The sequence below is a fragment of the Tasmannia lanceolata genome, unplaced genomic scaffold (assembly GCF_043159265.1).
Source record: "Tasmannia lanceolata isolate RefF3 unplaced genomic scaffold, GAP_Taslan_0.1 ptg000015l, whole genome shotgun sequence".
NCBI classification, from domain to species: Eukaryota; Viridiplantae; Streptophyta; class Magnoliopsida; order Canellales; family Winteraceae; genus Tasmannia; species Tasmannia lanceolata.
The window spans coordinates 32,912,399-32,939,068 of record NW_027518692.1 but is presented as its reverse complement, the minus strand read 5'-3'; the positions used below and the strand labels follow the sequence as shown (position 1 = coordinate 32,939,068).

Here is a 26,670-nt window from a genome sequence, read left to right as displayed (position 1 = left end):
GGAAGCCCTTCATTCTATCATTACTCGAATTAAATAAATCAGAAATGTCAATTATTAAACACGTGTCTAAGTCTTGAGGCTCTTGACAGCATTTCTTGGACCTTAAGTGAGAAATCCAGATTTTAGAAATCTCTCCCCCATCCTTAGATTTCTAAAACCGGGAAACATGGCACGATCTCCTGCTCTCTTGCTATCAGGAAGAAGGGCGAGAAATCAAAGAACCACGGCTGGTCTCTTTCTTCTCTTGTCTCCCATCTATGATTTTGAGGAAATCCCAGATTCTAAAATCCGCATATCCAAACAGCGCCTAAGTGTTGGTTGGGTTTCAAATCTCTCCTTCCACAAAGCTTCTTTCCCATTAAAAATAGCACTCCCAATGTTCAAATAGAAGAAAGCCAGAATGGAATTATAGAGGCAACTAAACACTTGGTCAATGGAATTTTGACTGAAAAAGGCCCTTTTCCCAGCCTTTTCAACGGTAGGTGTTGTAACGGAATCAGCCCCAAGGATAAGATTTGAGAAAATTTCCGATAAGGATTTGACCAGATCATGTTATAGGCATGGCTGGACCCAATCTAATTTTTAATCAGTTGACAACCCTACTTAATATCCTAGTTTGAGGACTTCACCCACACTCTTGGTGATCCAAAATTATATTTTGGATATTGAAATTGTATTGCAGAACTATGTGACTGATAATTGAATCTGGCCAATGAGACTTTCAATCACACCTTCTATGTATGCTTGTAATTTTGGAGTGATGAGAAGATCATCACACAAGCAATATAATGGAGTGAAAAACCAACCATTCTCCAAAGACTTTCAATAACTAAAGCAATATATCTTTCCCATAAGCATAGCACAAATTATCTTTCCAACCTAAAAAGATAAACAAACATCTAAACAAACCAACATACTCCCCTACTTATAACATGTAGGGAAGGAACATGATCTTAATAATAATGAAAAAAATTGGTCAAAGGGAAAAAAGAGTGGGAGAGATTCTCCTTACATGTCTACCTTCTGTTTACATGCATGATGTCTCACTTACAAACTTCTGTTTACATGCATGTGCCCTACTTAAAATAATTAGGAATTCTCTTCAATCCCATTCTTACTAAAAATAGTAAGTTCTATAATTACTAAAAATATTAATTTTGTACTTACTAAAAATAGTAAGTTGGGGTATGGATTCTCTCTCCCTACAAAATAAGAGAGATTTTCTCTGAGACCCTTCACTTAGATGTGCTATGATACCCATTCCTTTGATCCATATCTTATTCTCTAAACATTCATGCAAATGTGTAAAATAGTCACTTGTATGTGAGACCCTTTGATCTGGGCCCACGTACCTATGAGATACAACTGGATCACTTGCACACAGAGAGCAAAATGTGAAGCAGATTGTGTGGGCATTCATAGCCACTGATTTGGTCGTTCATCTCCAGATTGAATGGACAATACAAATCAAACAACAAACAGACAATCTTAGCTCCCTTGATCGAAAATGGAAAAAAAAAAAAAAAAAAAAAATTACTCATCCTCACGCATCGTGCTTAGCATTCCTACTATAAAAATAAGAAGGAAATGCAGAGAGTGAATGTTCTGATAACATCTGCTATAAGCAGCAAGAGACCCATGAATGATCTCACAGAAGATTTACTATTTTCATCTTTTCAGTTTGGGAGGAGAAGAAAGAGCTGTTGAAGAAACTTGAACAGAAAGTCTTGCATTATCCTCTCCTCTGTTCATAATTATCATATTTTGAAAATACATGAAGTTTATGCCACTTCTCTCAACTGCATTCAGTTTAACTTAGAACCCATATATAACTACCAAAATCAACCCTATAAAAAGGGTTTGAAGAAAAGAAAACAAATTTATGTTACAGAAGCATTTGGGGAGTTCAATCTTGTCATGAATTGGAAGCAGAATCGTCCTTCTGGCGCTTTGCCTCTGGCTCTTCCCCATTGTCAACAGACTCATTAATTTTTGGTAGACCCAAGAGAGAAGCGTGCTTGCTCGTGATTGTACGACCTGCTCTTACCTTGGGACCCCAATGCCGTTCGGGGTTCGGAAGAAAACGGGCTACCTTCTTGGCTTGTGCTTTGCTAAGGGAGGCAGGTGCTCTTGCAAAATTAGCCTACACAACATTGAAAGCAAAGACATATCAATTTCCTCTTCATTGATCGACAAAAGGGTTCAGTCTTAAGATGAAAGAAGCAAAAACTTTTGAAGTTTTTGATGTTCAAATCAGCAAAAACTTTTGAAGCTCCAAAACTTTTTTTTTCAAAGATGACATTTTAGTAATAAACCAAGAGGTATTACACCATAACTGTAGAGACAAGGTGTCCCTTCCGAAAAAGTACAGCAATCTAAACCCTCCCTCTCTATCTCAGTACTAAACTCGACAGTCTCCACTTCTTTTCCACTCCATCCTCCAATCTCGGCATGTTCTGAAATTTTGGGTTGATTATAAGAGCTAAATCTCTGATTTCAAATATAATTCCTGCTAGCTTCCAGGGACCATTTGCTTTATTTCAAGCCCATGCCAAAATGTTTGACGAGTCTCCCTCAATGATAAGGCGAGTCTAGTTTTGAAGTTCCAAAATTCGACATTTGGTTTCATGCTTTACATGGTTTGAAAGGGGACTAGAACTATCCCCTCATCAAGAGGTAACCCAAAAGATCAAGGGCCTAATGACCACACATGTTCAAGTGCACGGTTACGGGACAAGGGAATGAAACAGCAATGACTTACACTAGGACAATGACTTTACTAAGACTCAAATTCTGTTACAACTAAACCTAGTCAAGAACAACTTATTTTGATCTACAGTCGAAGTGGGTTTGTAGTGCATTTTAATACTGAAAGATTATGTTCAAGTCCACAAAATGAGTAAAAAATAAGCATGGGTCATTTGAAATGGGGCTGGTCAGAAAATCCTATGTTCTGACCAGAGTGGAATTTATTGCCTCACTCATCTTGGGTTTCAGTTGAGCAATGTCCGACCAGACAACACCATGTTAGACCAAGTCAAGCCTAGTTTTCGAACTTTTGTAGGTCATCTTAAGACTGTCAGACGTCTGGTCAGAAAATCCTAAGTTCTGACCAGAGTGAAATTTATGGCCTGGTTCATCTTGTTTGCAATCATATAGTTGGAAACTTCGATATTATATGCATCGGTATTTGATACTATGCTACTTGCACCATATTCTCATAAACTTTTTTTTTTATCTAGATACACTAATATTGGTCACACTAAATATATAATAAATAATATAAAGTCAGCATCATATTCTGTAGAGGCTGTTGTTGAATAAATATTATAAATTTAGAATCATATTTCCGTTGTTTAAGGCATTTTCGCCCATGCCATTGTCCTAGGTAAAAGAAACTGCCATGGGTGAAAGTACCTAATTTATAGGTGGCAACACCAGCCCCCATTTCCAAGGGAAAAAAGGTTCTATAGGCTTTGTAATTCTGGTTCCCTATGCACTGCACTGCTGCATAAAGCCAGCCTAAATATCTACGAATGCAACCCCTCATTCATTAGAGCATCCATGAAGTCATAGCTTCACTAATGGGGGTAATAGCAGCATAATAGTAAACTCTAGTTATCATGTAGATTAGTCAAACTCACTGACTAGACCATGTTTTTTAAAGGGTGTCAAATAAGGCTGTATAGTTTGCTAGATCATTAGTTTGTGTTTCATATTTCATTCAAAATCTGCCCTAGCATTTTCAGTTTCCTTATTTTGGTATCAGCTTAGTGTGCTTTTCTGTTTTTCAAGTTCCAGGGGTGGCGAAGAAGTGGATTCAAAGCATTACTCTCCTGTTGTTTGGGTGCATAGATTTCTAGCCCAAGTATCCAACAACAACAATGACAAAAACAGAGATTACTCTGAGTCAGATGGCATAATCCTTGAAGTTTTTTTTAGAATTTTCTTCAACGGGGGGGACGCATGTTTTGGCTAATTTTTCACCAATGACAGTTGAAAGAACAAAAGAAATTAGGAAAGGGAAAATGATATTGGCACTCCCTTTTTTTATAATGACACTCTTACTTTACTATGCACGTCCTGATTGGCTGACGATAGTTTTTTGGGAACTATAATAACCTCTTATAGCTAATTAGAGAACTGTAAAACAAACAGGGGTGCTACTATTAAAGCAAGGGAGTGTAGCTATCATTTCCAAAGGAAGATAGCAAAATAAAAGAGCAGTGCCATGTAATGGGAATTATCAAAAAATACCTGCAGAGTAGGATCTTTGGCAAGGATCACACTTCCCGATTGATCAGGCGGCTGAGCTTTCACCGGATGATTCTTGACCTATGCAAACAATCACATACCAATATGTTTAAGAGGGAATTGTCCATCATTATCATAGCAATTCTAACAATAAAACTCTTCAAATCATAATATTATGATTATATTTAGAAGTGTAGGAAAATGGAAGCCGTTGATTACCCAGCAGCGCATGATATCCCAAATGACATCCATCGGGGCATCCGTTTTAATTCCCAATGGATTCACATGACTTCCGGAGACTCGATATCCCGCATTAATCACAGCAGAACGAAACATAACTGCAGAAGGGGAGGTGCATTTGAGAGTTGCAGACAGATTGTGGAGACTCACAAAGAGAGGAACATCAATCAACTCCTACACATAGCATGCCAGTGTTAAAAAAGAAGAATATTAGTGAACAATTAAATTGATAAATCCAATTTTAAAAATAATTGATAAATCAACATATCTTTTTTTAGAGTTTTTATATGTTGTAAGCCGTTATAGTCCAGTATTTTTTCAAAAAGTACTTTATGGCTTATACCATGGAATGATTTAAACAGTCCATTTGATGGGCCACAATGTAAATACGTTGTGCCCCACAAAAAATTTCCATAGCATGATCCCAGCCCTCGATCTATAGTGGTTTCCATAATATGCAGTACCTATATAGATCGGAGGGCTATGATCATCCTATGGAATTTTTTTGGAGGCACAACCTATTTACGTTGTGGCCCATCAAATGGACAGTTTGGTGGTGTAAGCCATAAATAAGCAGTACCTATATAGATCGGAGGTCTATGATCATCCTATGGAAATGATTTTTTGGGCAAAACCAATTTACGTTGTGGCCCATCAAATGGACGGTTTGGATCGTCCTATGGTGTAAGCCGTACAGTACTTTTTAGAAATACTGGACTAGAGGGGCTTACACCATATAAATCCCTTTTTTAAAACATGCAAGAAGTTCCTTTCTCTAGCAAAATCTTAATTTATGTCGAAGGTCAGTTTTGTTGACTTCAAAAGTCACTAAAATAACATGGCAACAAGTTTAAATCTAATATCAGCCAAAGCAAAATAGCACTCAATTGAAAAAATTGCAGGAGCATTCTCAAGCCAGTTTGATATTAAAAGGCATCTAAAGGTTACCTCTGATATTGTAGTCAATACGGCAACAATCCTCTCATAAGCAGGATATCGATCTCTCATAGATTTAACATTTGCTAATGTAGAAGATACCCATTCTTGGTCATGGATGGGTGCTGACCATATAGGTCCACCCATGTTAAACTTCTTTCCACAGTCATTGCACTCTTGAGGAACCACAGGACCGAAACCCGGTGCCATTCTTACACTGTTATTCTTAAGGTAAGAATAAAGAATAGAGCAAAAAAGGTTAGAAATTAGAATCCTTCCATAACAGAAAAGAAACCAAAGATTCCCAATCTATATACCTTGGTGACAGTCCTCCCAAGACATTGCAGATAGAAAGAATCACACCCAACACACTGATAGACATAGGAGAGCTTAAGAGGCGTGTTCTTCATTGCGCTCGCAGAACTACAAATAATCCATTCCCACATTTTAAGTATTCACAAGTCAGATACAAAGCAATCAGACAAAATTTGCAACCAGTCTGTGTCACAACTCACAAATATCTCCGATATTTTCAAATATAGCGATTTTTATCACTATATTTTGATAAGACAAAATCCTGAAAAAATCCCGAGAATTTAAAAAATACAGCGATATTTTTATTTACCGCGATAATATCACGATACTTTTATGATATTTTATAATTTATATACTTTTAAATTATTATATTTTATCATAAGGCTCAGAGTGTTAGGCCACCAAGAAGCAGCATGTGCATTAGATGAGTGTAGTGGAGATGCTAATGCTTAGATGGATGTGCGGCCACACAAGGTTAGATAGAATTAAAAATGAAGACATCCGTAAAAAAGAGGGGGTGGTACCAATTGAGGAGAAGATAAGAGAGCACCGCTTAAGATGGTTTGGGCACATCCAACGTAGGCCTTTGGATGCCCCAGTGAGAAGAAGTGACTCGTGCCAAGTTGATGGAGTAAAAAGAGGGAAGGGTAGACCGAAAAAAACATGGGTAGAACAGTGAGGAAAGACTTGATGGCCAGGAATATAATAGAGAACATGACCTTAGATAGGAGAGAATGGAAGAAAATGATCCATGTACGAACCCAACTAGTGTCAGGATTAGACTTAGTCAATTTGAGCCGGGTAGACTCTTTCACCTTTTTCATGAAAATTTTCTAAAGGATTCATTAGCCGACCACAACTAGTTTGGGACAAAGGCTTAGTTGAGTTGAGTTTTTTTCTGATATAAACCCAAAAAATAAAAATAAAATTAATGTATCCCGGGATTTCCCCTTGCCGAGAAATTCCCGAGAATGATATTTGTGACATAGCAACCAGTTAATATATCAATGATAAACAACTCACGTAAAAATGCGCACAAAGACCCGAATGTAAAAATCCATCTGCACGGAGAGGACAGGAACGATGTATCGCTTGTAGCGATTAGCATGACTCTGCATTTGAATAAAGCAGAAGAAAACCAGACTTTCAATGGCAGTCATATTGATTGATGCACAATAAAAACTACAGCTTAGATTCTCTTATAGATAGTGAAGTACCTCAATGGACGCAAGAAGAATCCTCAGAGCCATTTCATGGCAATATTTTCCTCTCAAAGGGTAGGAACCATACCTGGTTCACAATTAATTATTAGGACAAAAGACAAAAGATTCAGGCAATCATAAACCACTTTCAGTATTCTAAATTATCACTAAGTATAAAACCTCACTTGGAATAGCAGACCTCCCCATTGCCCCCGCATAGCACAGCCATATCAGTAGCTGTGCACATCAACATGCCTCCATCAACAACTGATTGAACGGCAGAGTCCAAGAACATAGAAGGTGACCCATAAGGATCAAGATCAACCTGAAATAACAAGCGTAGCAATGAGTAACAATCTATGTCACAAGTATCTCCGATATTTTCAAAATATCGCGCTTTTATCACGACATTTTGATAAAACGACAAAATCCTGAAATAATCCCTAGATTTTAAAAATATAGCAATATTTTCATTTTTATCATAAAATATCGCGATAATATCACAATATTATCCCGATATTTTTACTATATTTTTTCTTAAAAATTATATATTTTATAAATCATTTTTTTATATCAATTTTCACTATATAACCCAAAAAAATGAAAAAAAATAAATTAATGTATTCCGAGATTTTCCCTTGCAGAGAAATCCCCGAGAACGATATTTGTGACATAGGGATGGTGGCAAAATATAAAAGAAAAGCATAACATGGGGATGGTGGCTCATAATTAAATGCCAGTTAGGTTACCAAACAAGAAAAAAAATTCCCACAGAATAAACAGTGGCAAAATAGTGATGCAAGGAGACCCTATACAAGGTTTAAGTATAAATAAAAACAACATATTACTATCTGGCATAATGATTGTCTTCCCAAATTATTGTAGAACATATTCAATGAACAGTATAAAATATGCATTTCATGGCTTAAAAATCCCACCAACCAAGCAAGAGACCTACCTTTTGTCAACAAGCAACCAACACCCAAAACAAAAGCAAGCATCCAAATTCACCCAAAGGTCCTAAAACCTTTGATGCGTGTGTGGTGGGGGGCGCTTCGCGAAAGAACAGAAATAGGACCAAATATGAGTCAGTCCCATTCAAAGAGCATTAAGTAGGGGTATCTTGGTGATAATGGGGTTTCCTATTTTAATGCAATTGGGAGGGTGTTTGTTTTAGCTATGGTTTATTATTCATGTTACTGTTCACTCACACTAGAGTTAGGAGTTCATAAAGTTTTGCTTCCATGTTTAGGGTTTTGGCTTTTAGTAGGTTTAATTTGAACTGTTAGTAGATTATTTTAGAAGTTACTTTGTTTATGAGTCTATTTCTAAGTTTTAATAGGTGTCTTTCAGTAAGCTGTTGGGAGAAATCTCTATATATGGTAAGGCCTAGGGGCATCGACAGGAGTAAAGGAATATTGAATAAAATTTTTGTTTCATTTGCCCTTGTGCAAATCGTAGGGAACTCCCACACCTTCAAGATGAGACACTAACCCATCTATTTTTCTATCCCATTATCCCTCTCGTTTCGCTATTTATCAGGTTACACTCTTCTTCTTCTTCTTTTTTTAATGGAACCAGGTTATACTCTTACTCGCAAATCTTTTATTTTTTCCAAATTCCTCGACTGATTTCAGCAAAATCCATGTCATCTTGCTGTTTGAAAATCTTAGATATGTAATTCCTTCCAATATTGGTATTCCCAGTGTTTACTAGCATTGCTCGAGTTTCTCTTCCTTATCCTAGCTGTTCAACATCAGTTTGGTATCAAATTAAAGACTGGGATCGGATGTTTGAGACATTGCGGTAGGATTTCTACAGTGAGAGTGATGTCCATTCAAAGGAATGAAACTTGCTCTTGTTTCGGCTACAGCTTTGAGCTTTTGCCACTAGAAAAGTGTGACTCTTCTCTAGCTTGGTGGGGAGACATCATCCACAATCCTTCAAGACTGGTGAGATGCTCTTCTAGCTGGGAGGTTTTAAACGTGAGCTTTGCCTGGGGTGGTGACACAAGACAACAGGATCTCCATGGACAGGTTCACTATTAAATATTAATCAAAGGGAAGAGCTACTCAGGCTCTCGAGGTAATTATGAAGTTGGAACAGATTCTCCACTAGATCTTTTTTTTTTTTTTTTTTTTTTTTGGGGGGGGGGCTAGTCTTCCCGAAAGATGGACAGTGGGGCCCATTCGAAGAGCAATAAGGCTTTTTATTTATTCCATAGGAATGCCTGTCATACAGAGGTTTCTATGTTAGTGTAATTGGGAGGATTTTAGGAGATAATTTTAGTTAGGGTTTACCATTCAAGACACTCACGTCACTATCCACGCACATTAGAGTTAGGAGAGTTATTATTTGTTTCTACATTTAGGACTATTGTTCTATTCCTAAGTTTGAATGTAAGTCTTTTCGTAAGCTTTTGGGGAAAATCTCTTTATATTGTAAGGCCCAGGGCCATCAACTGGAGTAATATAATATTGAATAATAAGTTTGATTCTGTCTGATCTTTTGCAAATAGTGGGTAATTCCTACACCTTCAAGTTGAGATGGCTTGGAATCCTTTGTGAGAGACCCCTCAGGAAGGTTTGTGAGATGCTAACCGTCTATCTTTATATCCCTCTATCCTTTAATTTTAGTTATTTATTGTTTTGTTTTCGAAAGGCTGTGTACATCTAGCCCTTCCCAGACCCCGCAATGGCGGGAGCCTCGTGCACTGGGCCGCCCTTTTATTGTTTTATTTTCGTAGCCATAAATATGTTATTGCATTTGTTAGTATTGTGTTTCTATCCTACATTCCTCCTTTTGTCAAGAAAAGTAAGATGATATTCTAGATACATTTTAGATGTGGAAAGACACCACATTCTATTTCTTTTTATTTATTCCTTTGCGTTTCTTATATTTACCCTATAAGACTGTTTACTTTTCTCCAAATCTCACGACTGATTTCAGCAATCCATGCCATCATCTTTTTTTTAATGGTAATACATGCAATCATTTTTTTTTCTTTTTTTTTTAACAGTAGTCCATGCCATCATCTTGTCGTTCGAAAAAACTAGATCGGCAATTCAAAACTTTTATTTGTGGTGGATAGGATTAAGTTGTTTTGGATACTTTTATTTTTGAGGGACATAGTTAAGTTGTTGAGACTTTCTTTTGTTTGTATTCATATTTTTATATATAATTAATTTGATTAGTACCATTCAAAAAAAATTAATTTGATTAGCTATTTAATATGTTTACGAAATGATTTATGTGGCTGGCTATTTGTGTTTATAGTGAAGCTTTATTAATAAAGAAAACCCTGAACGAATTCGTCAAGAGCAACATCCAAACAAAAGCTTTTATGTGTGTCTGGAAATAGTTTTTCCTTCCTGTTGGATGTCGTATTTATTGTGTTATTGAATGGCTTAACTATGGTACAATACGAATACACACACACACACATATTGTAGAACAACGATTTCTAGCTTACCTTATATGAAATGGAGGAATAATTCTATAGATTTCAAACATACCATGGCATGCCTTCCAGGTGTCAAATAAAGCAACAACTACAGATTGTGGGTGATAGCGAGGCCCACTAGGTAATGGAGTATATGTTTATAAAATTGAATTTGATAATTAATATTCATTGGAATTGCCAATTCAATTTGTTAACTGACAATTTTCATTAAATTGTCAATCAAAGAACACATCTAGCCCTCCCCAGACCCCGCAATGGCGGGAGCAGCGTGCACTGGGCTACCCTTTTTAAAAAACACATACAATTTTCGAGAAAATACAGGATGTCATCCAAACATTGTAAACTGCATTCTTGGAAAATACAAGATGTCACACAAACAATATAAAATATATTTCAGGGAAAACTTTTCCGCTCTTTTAACCTTTCAGCAAAAGAAAAATTCAGCACATCCAAAGTCCAAAGACCCCATCAATCATATTATAGCATATAGATATACTAATGACATACAAAATTATAACAATACCCTTACTGATTTATAATGTTCTCTCTAAGAGTAGCATCCACATAAGCACATTTTACATCAAGTCCCTTATTCAGGCATCTATTCAACGAAATTTCCTATTTAGAACTTGTCCAGCTAAACTAGAACATTACTGATACACAGCCAAACAAATACACTATATATGATTGGAAAAAGGAAAGGAATTAGCTACAAAAAATACATAGCCTGAAATTGCTTCTATAAAAGTGAAGCTTTGTCTGGAGCTTTGTCAACATTTAGAATGAAGCAAAGAATTTGTATTCTCAAAGTAGATTTTATTCTTAAGAAAAGACTTTCTCGAAACAAAAACTGAATATGCAAACTGGGATAGATGTATAGTGCATACCACATCAAATTCTTTCTGGTGGGTAAGCATATAAACTCGAGCATCAGCAAGATGAGGTTCCACCTTTGAACAAGCCACGGAACCATTTAATTTTATGTTCCTTTTGCAAGCTTCAACAGACACTGCAAATAACGGTGTATGTGGTTAATTCTCAAATGTATTGTTCTATTATTGAAGGAAAAAACTATTAGATGCAGTTGTAAAGTATAACTAACTGCATCATGCATAATGAATCATAAAATCATGTGCTAAATTTTGGCCGACTTAAGTCGGAATCACTTGCAGCCGAAATGAAAGTCACATGAAACTGGAAAATTAAGAAAATTTCAGTCGAAATTTAGACGGTTTCGATACCATGTCGGTGTCATTTTGGCAATGATGTAGCGGACACTTTGAATTTATTGCGGACAGGCGTGTCCTGCCGTGTCCGACACGCTACGCGTGCGGTGTGTCCACACGTGTCGGCACTCCTTTGGACACTTTTAGTTTGTTAAATGAATACCATATTTCTATTGTTGCAAATTATGATAGTAATCAGTAATTTCATATGTATGTACGTGTCACTATTTCTAGATTTTTAGATGTTGCCATGTCAGACAACTCGTATCCGTGTTGAAACTTGACTCACAAATTCGTATCAACAATCATGATTATATGTACTTCATATTTTAGCCGTGTCCCCGTTTCTAAATTTTGGGGGTTTGCCGTGTCCGACACTCTGTGTCCGTGTCAACACGCGACACTCGTGCCCGTGTCCACAAATCATAGCATTTCGGCCATGTTGACCAAAACATCACACCGACAGCAAGTAATGAGTCTCTTCAAAACCTCCATTTTCATTTCAAAGCTCAGATATATGTTTTTTTATTGAGGCGTTCTACAATTATGATGCATTTAAGTGCAAATGCATCAACTAAGAAGATTTCTTTTTTCTTTTCTTGTTTTAAAAAATGACATCAACTAAGAAGATTAATCTATGAAAGCATGTATATGATTATTTAAAATAGAGAAAAATGGGATTTTAAATTTTTTTATCAAACATGCAATTTTGGTTGTAAATATTTTATATGTTGCTTATTCTTGCCTGATCTAATGATTAATAGAGTCATTATTTTATTTTCGAAACTATTTACTTTTGTTATATAATAAGTCTTCAAAATTATGAAGAAATTATATTTTTTGGAAAAAAAAAAACTTAGCAAACATAAAAGTCAGTGTCTATTTTTTTGAGTATATTATTTAGTCTTGTTCGATCTACTGATTGACGAAGTCAATTTTTACCATTTCAAAAATTATTTATTTTTTTCGTAACATTCTTTAAAAATTATGAAAAACTACCTTTTTAGAAAATAATTTATCAAATATATGCAAGTTGCATTCTAATTTTTAATATATTAGTTATCTTGCCCGATCTGCCGATTGATGGAGTCAACTTTTTTTTTGTTTCGAAAATTAGTTATCTTAATTTTTTTATAAAATTATTATTATTATTATTATTATTAGGGCAGTGATAAATCGACCCCCTGTCTTTCTCTCCCCTTTGGGTTAGAGAGAGAGGAGAGAGAAAGACACATAGGGGGTCGATTTATCACCCCCCTATTATTATTATCACTCAAAAAATTTATTATTTAAAAAAAAATAGAAAACTGATATTTTAAAAATAACTAATCAAATATGCAAGTTGAGTTCTAGCTTTTTTTACAAGTTAGTTATTTTTACCCGATATGCCAATTCAGAGTCCCGCAGTCCCTCGTTGCAGTTTCAATATGGAATAGTGAGGATGATCGATCGACGTCAGATAGTGATCGAGCCAGTATGGAAGGTGTTGGTGGTGGGAGCAGTGTGGGAGGTGAGACTTCTAGGCCTCTTAGCCCATTCACAACAAAGCAAAGGTTTGACCATGCAGCACAGGACAAGGATCATAGTTCATGACCTCAGCCACAGAACTGCGCAAGTGTTCAAATGATGATGGAGTTATCAGTGCAATGATGAAAAAGAAAATTCCTTAGAGGCTCATTCTCGTTATGGCATTGATAGTTTGCAGTATGGAGGTGATAGTTTGAGTGATGTTAGTATTTTGGAGGTGGGAGTTTGAGTGATGTTAGTATTGGGAGTTCTACCATTTATGGATCATATGATTACAGATCGATTGATGCATTTTCTAAGATGGTGAGGTTCAAGTGCTTCATATGGGCGTGCCATTGCTATGGGTACCCACTACCCATACAGCAAGTACACGTAGACACAAATACAAAGGGAATCGTATGGGCATGGGATGCCATATGACTCAAGCGTAACCAAATGGGGAGGCATCATCTTCATAAAGGGCAACACTGCGCACCCAACGCTCATGTGATGTACCCCACATTTGGGATTACTGATCCAAGCTAAGCAGTATGTCTTCGATTATTATGCGCAGGAGTACTGGTGGTTAAATGTGGTCACCATGCTGTAGCAGTACTACTTGATCATCGAGGACAAGATTTGTTAGCAGATACATTGTGCCCATCATGACAGAGAGAGGGATGATGGATTTGAGCTAGTACCATAGGGTTGGGGTCCTTAGAGATGACCGGTCACTGTTTACATTGTCCCCTTTAGCTTCGAGTGGAAGGGTTTGATCTTCCTCGACAACTTGTGTTTAACGAATGAAGCTATCTTGGGTGGGAGCAAATAATTTCAGGATTTCTCATCTCAAGATACTATTTGAAAGTAAAAAGTGATTATCATAAGAGCCCTAGAGGGGAAAGGTTTCGAAGTGGAAACTACCACCACCCAATCTCGCAAGCTTAACTTTGATGGGTCTTATTTGGAAAATTAATGCATGACGAGCATGGTTGGGAGTTTCATAAAGACAAAGGGTAGATTATTAGTGTTACTTAGGTCCTACTAGCGTGAAGGACTCCAACAAAGCTGAGCCACGCGCTGCTCTTACGGCATTAGAAGTTTTTCTTGACAATCTTGACGAGAGTATGTGGATCAAGGGAAAATGCTATCATGTGGGTTGAAAATTGCATTCTGAGTTCGTGGATGCTAGCTCATATCATTGATAATATTGTTGACCTTGGTAAAGGGAAATTTTTTCTTTTTTGTATAAAATTAGAGGCCATTGAATTAGCGGCCTCATAAGCCAAAGATGGTGTACATAGAGTATCGCTTTTTGTGGAGCCAGCTCTTCCCCTTTTTCAATTTCTTCACTTCTTTTTATCACCTCAAAAATAAAGAAAAATGAAAAAAAAAGGAAACAGACCTTTATCGTTGTCTGTGGCTATAACTTGTCCAATGCCTTCTACCTCACGTGCATAACGCAGAGCTCTTAATCCGGAAGCAGCCAATGCCTACCAATTCACAGTGAAGATGGTACTGATAAATCAGAGGACAATGCAAAATAAACTGTGCAGGATGGTTTCTACCACAATATTTTCCAGGATGATTCTTTTAGGCTACTGATATTGGCACTACCATGTTTGGATAATTGCACAAACTCAACTTGTCTTTTCTTTTTTAATGGGTTTTCTAGAGCAATTTGGAAACTGTAATAACCTTTGACAGCTGTTTAAATAATAAAAGACAAGCAGAGTTTGTGCAATTAACAAAATCTGGTAGTGCCAATATCAGTATCCTTTTTCTTTTGAATGATAGCGAATTTGGGATGTGTTGCTCGTTATATAGTCCTACCTAAAATGAAACAAGGCTACTTAAGAAGCCGCAAACTGCTAATAGGGAGTAGTTAAAAAAACCTCAAGAACTCTTGGTTGCTTTAGTTCCACTTTCATCTTCCCCAACATGGTTTTATGCGGTTCTTTTGAGATGTCACCAGGTTGATCATGAGACACATCCATCTGCTCTTCACATTCTCCATTTGATTTTTCAACATGAGGAATAGTTGTCTCTTCTGGTGCAGGTTTAGAACAACCCACTTCAGATACATGTTGTCCTGTTCTCATTTTTTTGCTCAAAAATGCCGCGTGCTCTTCTTTCTGTTTGTGGATAAATGTCCTCAGAACAGCAATGGATATATCTCTGTTGTTCACCTGATTAAAGATTAGGTATGTGTACATCAATAGAAAGATAGAAAGGTAAACCAAAAAATAAAGGTATATATTTGGGCAAGGAGTAGCAACATTTAAGATTTCAATGGGCACACCAAAAAGAATAAAAGAAAAGCAGCCTATAGAAAGAAATTAATAGAAAAGTAAATTCTCAAAACACAATTAAAAACTATATGCAGTATAAGCTTCAACACATAATTTAGAATGATAAAATAACATAATTTTAGACAAGTACCATCGTTGCATGTGGGGCCCATCTGCATCAAAGTACTAGTGAAACAAGATGAATAAAAAGAAAGGGCCAAAAAGAGACCCAAAGGATGACACCAGCATAAGGCCCGTAAAAGATGTCATTTTAAGGCCAATATTTTAAGGTTTGTGTTTTCATTATTTATGGCTATTTTTTACCAAATTATAGTTGGTACTTTAGTTTAGGGGATTCACGAGAGTTCAACTTGGAGTAAATAATACGCATGATTTCCAAGGTTGCCAAGGCGGGATTCGATTCGGGATTCGAAAGCGGGAATCGAAAGCGGGAATCGAAGGCTCTTGGGATGGTGGGAAGCGGGAATTGTGGGTTTGCCAGAGAGTCGACGGGGATTCGCAGGTGATTCGCCGGGGATTCGTTGGGGATTCGTTGGGAAATCGTCGGGGATTCGCCGGGGAAACGCTGAGAGTCGTGGGGAGTTGGGATTCGCTGGGGATTCGTAGGGAATCGCCTAGGAATCGGGGTTCCTATAAAGTGGGAATCGGGGCTCCCATAAATTGGGAATCAGGGTTCCCAAAATTGGGAATCGGGGTTCCCCAGAATCGGGGATTCGAATCGAATCACGATTCGGATTCGCGATTCGGGGATTCGCGAATCCCCAACTCCAGGTACGAATCCTGATTCTCTGATGATTTCTCTCGATAAGGGGTTTAAGAGAGTCCATTATGAAGAAAACGGTACAAATGGTTTCTCTCAATTTTCTTTTGATTTAGGTGACTTAGGTTCATTTAGGAAAGCACTGATTTAAATGATTTAGGTTCATTAGGAAAGCACTACTAGGTGCAGAGAAAGGTTAGGGTAAAGTGTAAACATATACACTACTGCATGAAATAACCAAGAGGATGATTGGTGATTATTAGAGGTGAGAAAGCATACGTTTCAGACAGAAAAGGATCTTTCGAAGTCATAGGAAGTAGTCAAATGGGTATGCCATGACATTTTATGCCATGAAGGAACAAACACTGAGCTAAGAAGGTTTTCTTGAAAAGACATGTAAAAGTCTAACATCATTTTGAATGTACTATGCAAATGATGCGATTGAGAAATTTCCCATGCTTCTGGCTCACAGCCTCTAGGGTCAACCATTTGGTCGGAGAAACAATATTAGTTTACCTCATAATGGAGTTAGTCACTGCCACTAATGGCATTTGCTGGCATCAAACATAACATAAACATTTATGTTGGAGCTTCACGAGGCCCTCAGATGGACCCAAGTCCTTGGGTAACATATACTTGCACAGAAACTACCACGAACACTGATGTAAGACGTCATCAAATTTAACATTTAGTTGTTAAAAATGTAATGCGCGCGTGCACACACACACACACACAAAGTCACTAGCAGTAGTGCATTGCACCATAAGTGGGAATGTGATCTCTTGGAGAACAAAGAAATAAACTCTAGTAGCTCAATTCGCTAAGGATTAGAGCTTGTCACATTATCATTTGCCTATAAAGAGGTAAGCTGGTTGAAAAGTGTATCTTCAATTGATATACTCAATTGTATTGGAGGAATACAATGAGGTTAATTGAATGCCAGGATTAAAAAATTTAGGAGTGGACATGTATTCACTTTAGAGAAAATTGTTGTAAACTAAGTAAACTGCTATGGTCAGTTCCACTTTGGGATCATAATTTAATGCTTTAGAGAAAGCATATGAAACCCGCAGAAGGGGAGACCTATGGAGAGGACTACCTAGAAAGGGCTACCTAGTAATACCGCTAGAGTAGAAGCCACCATAGTGAACTTACCATAGAGTGGGCCACCGCGAAAGAAGTGACTTGTAGAAAAGAATACCTAGAAAATTCTAGAGTGAAAGCCACCACATAGTAAGCCATCGAGGACGAGAAATTCTCTTATATATAATCTAATTTGCATAAACTAGTTTCTTGTGTTGTAATAAATTGTCAAGCTGCTATTGCAAGAGTAGGCAATGATGTTGAAAAGGAGATCCCAACAGGCTCGTTGGAAGAAAATGATTATTTGAAAAATAGAGCTAGTTTGTGAGACTAGTAGACAATTGTCATTACAAGGGACTAATTAAGAAATTAGTTATAAGTACATCGATTTGAATGGGTTTAAAGCACATTGATTGAGTCTCACAAATGGACTAGGTAAAAACTTAGCCGGAAGCACATCGACGGGGATGGGTATGAGCTCATTTATTGAACCACCTGTAATGGAAACCCAACGTAACTGACTGAAGATCCCAAGAAAAAGGTTCAATTGGAACAACAAGTTACTTGAGTGGTTTGTTTTGCACTTTGAAGATACTGAATTAAAGTCCACTTAACCTATTCATATGGTGTGCGCCGGTGCAACCTGTAATGAAAGGAGGATTAGTTACTAAACTCATAATGTCATCGAAGTTGATTAGCTTATTAGTTGAATATTAGTGAGATGTGTAGTTATAGGGCACTCCTAATAAATACACCTATATGAGTGTAGAAATTGAAGTATGTCCGCTTCATATGAGAATTAGGCTAATTCTCTAGAGCGCTCATGAAAACAGGATCGAGCACATGGCCGAAAAGTGCTAAACCGTAAGAACACGCTTATGTTTGAATTTGTTACATGTATGATATATTGTCTTAGTTTATTATTCAAAGTTCTTGGTTCAGGAGTTAAGTTCACCAAGGGCTTGATAAACTCAATATATCTACACTAAGTATAGGTTCAAGTCCAAAAGACACATATGTTAATGCATGACCTTTTCTCTTGCCTTGATCAGAAAGTTTCTTCTGTAATTTCCTTGTTCTCTTAAAATTTTGAATTTGTGGGGAATTGTTAACTTTTTCTTATATAAAAATAAAAGTGATTTAGAAATCCAAAATGTATTTACTTATTTTATACAAAAAGCCACATAAATTTTAATATGAAGAGAAGTGTCTTTTCAAGTGTCTCTTAATACATTTTAAAATGAAGATAGTGTCTCTTCAAAATTCCTATAAATATAGTCTTTTCTTCTTCCCAATGCGACTACTTTCATTCCCTCTGGTCAAGGCAACATAAAGTGTGTTCGCAAGGCTGCGAGGCATTTTGACTGCACATCCCTCGAGCGGAGTTGTTGTATCCTAGAGGCATACGCTGGAGTCTGGAGACCCATCTGTATCGTCGATTTGTGGATTGTGGGGGCGATATTTGCCTTACGGACAACAGATTTAGATTTGTGCCTCGACTCAATAGATAAGTTCCTTCTTCTTTACGGTTGATTCCTTTTGCAGGATTGGATTCGATTACTTGCAGCTATTTGATTGGCATGATTTGCTTAATTGCAATTTCTATGTTTCTTTTATTAAGTATAATCTGAAATCAAATGAAACATATATTTTTTCTCTAACATCATTGAACCCAAAACATCTCCCGGGCAGATTCTAATCAGAAATCAACCAAAGAACACAATAAACATTATAAACACCCACCAAAGAAAAAATGGCTTTTCAACTATTCTTCCACAAAATAACCCATAAATCATTGAATCCAAAACATCTTATTGACAGTTTCTAATAAGAAACCAACCAAAGAAAACAAAAATCATTACCTGGGTCTTATTGTAGAAGACCAGGTTGTTGGCATGCATGAGAATCTCTGCATCTCCTTCTTTAATTATGGTGTAATCATTTGGATCGGTCGAGATGGGCTTATTTGGTTTCTGCTCCTCCTCTTCATCACCCATGTCTGGCACTAACAAAAGGGTTTTTCTCAGTTGCTGTCGAGATATAAAGAGCACGGAATAATCTTAAACCCTAGTTCTTCACCTCCAGCGCATGTTAGAAATACCATATACAAACCTGCGAACATGTACCGACCGTGTTCTATTAACACTTTAACAGCGTTAGCGTCTTTAGAAGGCCCCTAACTCCTAACAGGCATAAATTACCGGAACATATGAAAGTTTTAAGGGAGGAATGCTAGTGTCCTTCGCTCAACTGCCCTTCTCATTCTTCTCCCACAACTCACAATACACACGGTGTCTTGATCAGGACACTGTTCATTTTATGTCTCACTACAATATGAATGGTTGAGATAGCAACGTCATTGCAATAGTGTTGTGATAATATTGCAATAATTCCTCATTTATTAAGATATCATGTCTCAATGGATGGACATCATTTTTCTTCCGCGTGCATTAGGGTTGCACAAAAAATTGGTGAAAATTTAAGTAAAGGTCATGTTTTTCTTAGGATTTCTCGGTTGCCATTGACTATTCACACGAGGGTCCTCATCCTTTACTACTCTTTTACTCGAAAAGGAAAGTATGGAAATGGTAATAATGTTTTCTTTCTCTTCTACTTCGATATTTCATACATTGAGTCGAGAAGTAATTTGGGATGTTCAGTCAGGAGACTTCTAAGCAACATAGGAGGTGAATGCCGCTCTAAAGATGCTGATGCGTACTTCAGAGAACATGGGATTGTCGCTGAAACGACTGTCCCTTATTCTCCTCAATCAATCGGGATAACAGAAAGGAAGAACCGGACTTTGACCTAGATGGTGAATTCTATACTTCTGATGTCTGGACTTCCAACCTGTTATTGGGGTGAGGGATTACGGTGATAGATGTTGTTCATAGTACCATAATGGATGACTGTAAACAAAGTGAAGTACACACGTGTTCTCTTTTTTGTAGTGAAGGAAAACTAAAAGGAAAATATGTATTTTAATGTAAGGTATGTGCTCAAATTCTTATAGAAATCATGATGAAATCTGGGCAGAGAGCACATAAAAATTCCGTGTTGGTGATGATTTTCTATAATCAAATTTTGCTGTTTAGAATCATAGACTACGTACTTATTCAAGCTATTATGGTAGAAGGTGTGAAAGGTGAATTAAGTTAGTCTGATGTTAATTTTAGTTTAGATAGCTGATAGGAAGAAGGAACCCATTTTTCTAAAAAAAATGTGGGGGATGGGGAGCTTGAAATTGTGCCAATAAAATGATAAAAATGTGGTGTACGTAGTCAACAAGGAGGAGACAAGTATGTGGTGTTTGGGTCGCAAAGAGGCAAGAGAATTCTGATGAAGTCCTTGACGAATGTGGATTCCAATAAAATGGTAAAAATGTTCCCACTGGAATCGAAATAGGATACCGATTCAAGCTCTTATTCCGACAATCCACACGCGCAATCTCCACTGGAATCAATTGGTCAATATTAGATGGGCCTCTATAATTGATAGAAACTTCAAAGAGTCTTCAAGTGGCTGTCTCCATTCGTATCCAATTCAACTCTTCCCATGTGAGCACCCGGTCCTGAGTTGTTTGGATTGCTAGAATAAGGAATTGAAATCAGAATTACATTCCGATTCTTATTCCAATTTCCCCTTAAACGGAATAGCAAAAAAAAATCTAAATAGTATAATTTAATATAAATATTATACAAAAACTGATCAGCCGAGGGTCCATAGCTCAGTGGTAGAGCATTTGACTGCAGATCAAGAGGTCACCGGTTCGAACCCGGTTGGGCCCTATTTATTAACTTGAAAAATTTATCATTTTTAACTCCCCCCTAGTCATAGGGGATTCATATATTTGCCCCTTTTCTTCCAGGCCACCCCTGATTGTATTTAGCGGAGTCATATATTTGCCCCTTTTCTTCCAGGGCCACCCCTGATTGTATTTATGAGTCTATGACTACTCGTTTTACCCTAAAAGGGGTTGTAGGGGAAGAAAAGGGGGATGATATTCCCTTATCATATCATTTATTCATTTAACTGTTCCAGTAGGGAAGTGATATATTCGCGCATTTCTTTTTTTACTTGGACAGCCCCTCTACTGTAAAAGAGTAGTCATAATTTCATAAATACACGGGTAGCCCAATTTTCTAACATAGCTTTCACCTAGAAGCAATTTACAATTAAGAGGGGTAGGAGGATTAATAGGGAAATTTTAGCTAAGAGAGGCTTTGAGACTTAGGGTCAACGGAAATTTCCTTTGGGGCCTGGCTAAAGCTTGGTCATGGAGGAGATGATGGTTTTACATGGAGGAGATGATGGTTTTGTGTATATAAAACAAATTAAACAAAGACTAGTGAAACATGTTGATTACCAGACGACAAAGTATGCTCAAATATCCTGTTTACAGACGACCTTCACGCTTTTTTAGAGAGTAAAAGTACATACACCAAGCCAACTCCACACACACACGCATATGATAAATTTTGAGATTTATGATAAAAATCATCCACAGTGAAATTCAGAGGCTTGTAAGGCAGATGGGAGATTGACAAATACAGATTGCCTATTTGATTTCAAGGCCTAATGAAGAGATTAACATCCTAATGAAGTTGGCACTGTCCCCTGGTAAGAATGCTGGTTAAGATCCATCAATGCTAACTGGGATTGATGATTTGAAAGAGAAACACAAAGATGAAAGCAACCACTCAAAATTTAATGGGTCCAAACCATTATTTTGATGCTCAAGTACTGTCACAAAAGCAAAAGATGTGCAGTTCCTCTTGTAGGGTTAGTGGGTGTTTGCAACTATTGACTCCCAAGTGTAGAAAGTGATTGCCTGTCGAATTATAGGTATTTATACGGAACTGTGTGTGCGTGTGTGTGTGTGTGTGTGTGTGTGTGTGTGAGAGAGAGAGAGAGAGAGAGAGAGAGAGAGAGAGAGAGAGAGAGAGAGAGAGAGAGAGAGAGAGATTTGGGTTGATAAAAAATTTGATGGGCTGTTATTGTTGTATCTTTTATGCCCAATATATACTCAAAGCTGGGCTCAGTCATATCTTTGCAGTTTATATATGTTTTAGATTATTTATATATATGTAAGCATCTATATGCTATATGCTTTGAAGCCCTAAAAGTTATGAAGAATGTGGATCTCAAATCTTGTTTAAAATCAGGTTGGTCCAAAATTTGGCCTAAAATTGACTTTAGACTTCTTCCAACAGAACAGGAAATCTAGAAGTCGGCCTGGTCCGGGCTGGGCCTGGCCCGGACAAGATGATCCTAACTTTCATCCCTATTATACCTCTCTTTTGCAAATAAGATTTTGCAGGGAAAGTTGCCTCGTTTCCTAGGATACAGATTTCTTGGGAAGCTACAATTGGAAAGTATTTTTTTAGGTTTTTTTTTTCTTGTAAAACCTAGATATAAATACTCTTATATCACATGATCTGATCAAGGTGTGAGAGGCAAAAGTGGAGGCGTGAAAACGAGATAGAGAAAAAGAGACACGAGAGAGGAAGAGAGAGAAGGAGAAAGAAGAAGTGGGTAGAGATAATAGAAGAAAGAAGAAGTGGTCTTCTTCTTAGGTTTTCTCAGGTTCCCCTTGGGTCTTTTTCTTTGGTTTTTTCTCTAGTTGCTTTTGTATGTACGGTCTTGGTTGAGAGGATATGGAAAGGGGTTGCGGGAGGGTTTTGGGTTAATCTATTGTAATTCTTGTATATTATTTTTCTCAGAGTGGAAGATCATGTTCTCACCCGTAGATTTAGGCACATCTTGGCCGAACCACATAAAATCTCGGTGTTCATCTTGTGGCTTACTTTTTCTTTTCTTTTTTCCTTTTTTCGTGTATTTGTGCACAATCAGATTGAATTTAGTGGGGGCCGAGACCCACCGCCAATAACACCCCGCCGATCAACCACTGGTGGATACACGGAAATACCCAAGATCTTGCACTACAAGATGGAGAAAATAATTGCCAACAAATCACAACCACAAATGGAGCAAATCACAAGCAACAACAATAAGACAAGGATATACGTGGTTCACCACAATGGACTACTCCACGGACAAGGCAACATACAATCCACTATTTAGCACTAAAATTGTACAATGTTACCTCCACCGGTAAAATCACCATTTTCCCCAACCTTCTATGCAACTCCGAAGCACCCTCAAATCTCTATACCGAGTATGAGTAAAACCGCTTTGAAAAACCCTCTATTACAATGCTTCTCTTGCATATAAAAAAACTCTATGGAGAAGAACAATGGAAGAAGAAAACACCTTGAGTAAACAAGAAGATGAGGAAAACCCCTTTTTTGCTTCACCACAAAAAGCCTTCCAAGAGCCCAAGAGAAAACCCTTCTATTTGGTCCAACCTTTTTCTCCTCTCCTCTCTTCTCAACACCTTGAGCAACCAAGTAGAGACCATTGCTTTTGCTTCACCACAAAAGCCCTCTTAGAGCCCTAAGAGAAAACACCTCTTCTTGCCCTAGAGATTCTCCTCCTCTCTACTCTTCTCAAAACCTCACTCTCTCAAGTTCTACCACATCTTTTAAACCCTTATCTTTTTTGTATTTACACACACCCCACTTAACACACCAAGTGGGACCCACCCAAAAAGAAAAAAACAAAAAAAGAAGGTGATAATGTATCACCAATTCAACAGAATTTGTCTTCTAGATTTTCTCAACAAATTCATTTAATTTAATCTTATTTGTAAACAGACATCAAGGCCGCTCTGGAAGCCATTAACTACATCATCTCTGAGGGTATTATAACCATTATTTGAATCACAATTAACTTCAAACAATTTGCATATAAAATTATGTGGAAATGTTTTTCAGAGGTATCTAAGGAGGACTTTAACTTTCAACCTTATGTCACCATCAAGCATAAATTTATATAAAAATCTGTCCTAAAAGTATCTTAGACCAACTAATTTATGCACAATCAAACTTGAAAAAGAACTAATCTGTCCTAATTAATCCGCGCCCAACTTCTAGAAGAAAAGGTTAATCTCTCTTCTTTCTATGTGGATTTGGAATCAGACATACATTTCACCATTACCAACCTCCTAATCTTTTGGGTGTACCAGAAAAGTGCAAAATTAAGGTTAGTGCCAAAGGCCCCACAAAACTGATGCCACATGTTGGATCGCAATTCCCCGCTAAATATGTATGTATTCATGTTCGCATGCATGCATGCACATACACACCTTCTTGTAGTTCCAACGATTTGAGCCGTTGATTCATGGCGCAATTGAGTATCAGTTCCACAAATTGTAGGAGACGTATAATCATTGGAATGTAGACTAAGTGCGTATCAGTTCCATAAAAGATTATTTTATGTTAATCTTATGATTTTGTTTCACCTCAATCGCGACTAAGTGCGTCACCCAAAAATCGGTCTTACACTTTTTTTTGGGAAGGGCTAAGATTAAAAAAAAACTTTGGCGAGATTATCTCAGCCCTTTACAAAAAAGTACTTATCTGGAAGTCATTGTTACATCATTTTTAAGACTATTCAGCCAATATTTGTAAATAATCATATTTAGCTTCAAACCTATTTGCATGTAAGGTTAATTATACCTAAATAACTTTTAGAGGTATGCAAAGATGCCCTTAACCGATAATCATGGTAAAATTTTCTATCTAAAGGTTTGGATCTTTGGCGCGTTTTAGATTTCTTCGTGTATTGGCACGGCCCACCTGTGCATCATCAAATGTTTTTAATTCTAATCTATCATTATTTGTGCAGAATTTAGGATTAGAAAATGTAATCCGCATGGGGTACTAGCTATGATCATTTTAAACTTTGTCATTCTATCTAATCTAGTCGAGGATCTCCAATCATGTCACTACCCAAACATACACACCTAGTGGTTGACTGATGATGTGCCTTGGCTCATGGTTTCCTGCCTAACATTCAAAAAACACATTGCCATCCAAAAGATGAAAGAAACAAAACAGGAAGAAGAAGAAGAAGAAGAAGAAACATTCCACACTATAGAGCAAATGAAAACCAGCTATAACTTTAAAAAAGAATAGAAAAGGTGAAACTACACAACCTAAACACCCCATCTATTTTCTTAATTTACCTTCCAGCGGTTTCTAACATTCACATGAACCAGTCTTTGAAGACAAAGAAAACACAACAAACAGAAAAATCAAATTTCAGTGGATGCCATGGACAATAGGTACTCCTCTTTTAATGCTCTCCATGTGGGTGGTCTCATAAACAGGCAACTCAAACAGGTCAGAACTTGAATCACTCTCTCCACCATCATCAACCTCTTCAGCTCTCCTAAAACCCTTCTCCTCTGATGATAATTCATCAACCCAAATCCTATCTTTTTGCCTAATCCCATTTTTATCCAAGAAAGCCTTATGCTTCTCCAAAAACCCATTGCTTAACATCTTATTTTTCTCCAGAAACCCATCACTAAATTTGAGTTTCTCATCCAACCAAGCCAAATCCATTTGTTTCTTCTCATCCAAAACCTCATTTTGTGGGTAAAAAGTCACTGACCTTGGCTGCCCATTGCATTTTGATAAAGACGTGACTGGCTTTTGATCTGAACTGAGATCCTTACATACCTTTATAGAATTGTGGGAATAAGGAGGAGGTGTTCTAAAACCCGAGCGCGAAGAAGAATACATAGATTTGGCTTCAGTGCTACTAATCCCTTGAAAATGGCTGATGCTGCTTCTCCTTTTCCTCCTCCCACTTGGGCTCTCATCATCATCTTTCATTGACTGAGTACTAGACTTTGACTTCTTCTTCTTAGAGGCTGTTTGACTAAAAAGGTTGTTCAAGAAACTAGCAAATCTACCACCTGGTGAGCTTGGTTGCTTGCTTTTCTTCTCTTTGATGTGTTTTTCAGGCCTATGTAACTCTGAAACAAGTGGGTTTTTCATAGACAAGTCTACACTTTTTCTTCCTCCCTCCCACATGGGTCTCTCTTCTTTCATGCTCTTTTGAGAAACAGCTCTAGTGTTAGAACCAGTTGACTCAACAGCGCCGGAGAAATACCGCGAAGCTTCGAAGACATCGAGCTCCCCGGAGGGGTTTCGTCGGTGGGTCGACTTCTTTGAGAACTTCTCAGAGTATGTAATTCCCATGGTGGACATGGCTGAGTAGAGTTTGAGAGAATATGTATGAAGATGGGAAGGAATGGATATTTTACATGGGTGGCTTGGTACTTATGGAAAGAGAGGTAGAGGGGAATCAAAAGGAGGGAACTGTGAGAGATGGAATGAGGAGTATTGAAATGATTGAGAGTAGTGGGAAGGCAACTTTTGGTAATACATGGAACCACTAAAATAATATCGATATGTGGAGTGTTTTGGTTCCTTTTTTTTTTCCCCTCTTTTTTCTTTGA

The 26,670-nt window shown here is 37.3% G+C and overlaps 2 protein-coding genes and 1 non-coding gene across 3 annotated transcripts; 1 reads left to right on the top strand and 2 right to left on the bottom strand.

Annotated features, from left to right (window-relative positions):
- Positions 1 to 1,703: 1,703 nt before the first annotated feature.
- Positions 1,704 to 19,445, bottom strand: LOC143846653 (tRNA (guanine(26)-N(2))-dimethyltransferase 1-like). Its single transcript, XM_077355143.1, has 12 exons — positions 19,160 to 19,445; positions 15,038 to 15,331; positions 14,548 to 14,635; positions 11,298 to 11,419; positions 7,133 to 7,272; positions 6,963 to 7,035; positions 6,769 to 6,857; positions 5,748 to 5,853; positions 5,443 to 5,655; positions 4,474 to 4,668; positions 4,258 to 4,335; positions 1,704 to 2,143 (listed from the first exon to the last, which is right to left on the bottom strand). The coding sequence occupies exons 1-12, from the start codon at positions 19,292 to 19,294 to the stop codon at positions 1,916 to 1,918; spliced, it is 1,761 nt and encodes a 586-aa protein (XP_077211258.1). The 5' UTR covers positions 19,295 to 19,445; the 3' UTR covers positions 1,704 to 1,915.
- A 1,568-nt stretch (positions 19,446 to 21,013) lies between these two features.
- TRNAC-GCA (transfer RNA cysteine (anticodon GCA)) lies at positions 21,014 to 21,085 on the top strand. The gene has a single exon. It is a non-coding gene; the product is annotated as a tRNA-Cys (tRNA).
- A 4,216-nt stretch (positions 21,086 to 25,301) lies between these two features.
- On the bottom strand, positions 25,302 to 26,670 carry LOC143845533 (protein BIG GRAIN 1-like E). Its single transcript, XM_077353911.1, has one exon. The coding sequence runs from the start codon at positions 26,417 to 26,419 to the stop codon at positions 25,463 to 25,465; it is 957 nt and encodes a 318-aa protein (XP_077210026.1). The 5' UTR covers positions 26,420 to 26,670; the 3' UTR covers positions 25,302 to 25,462.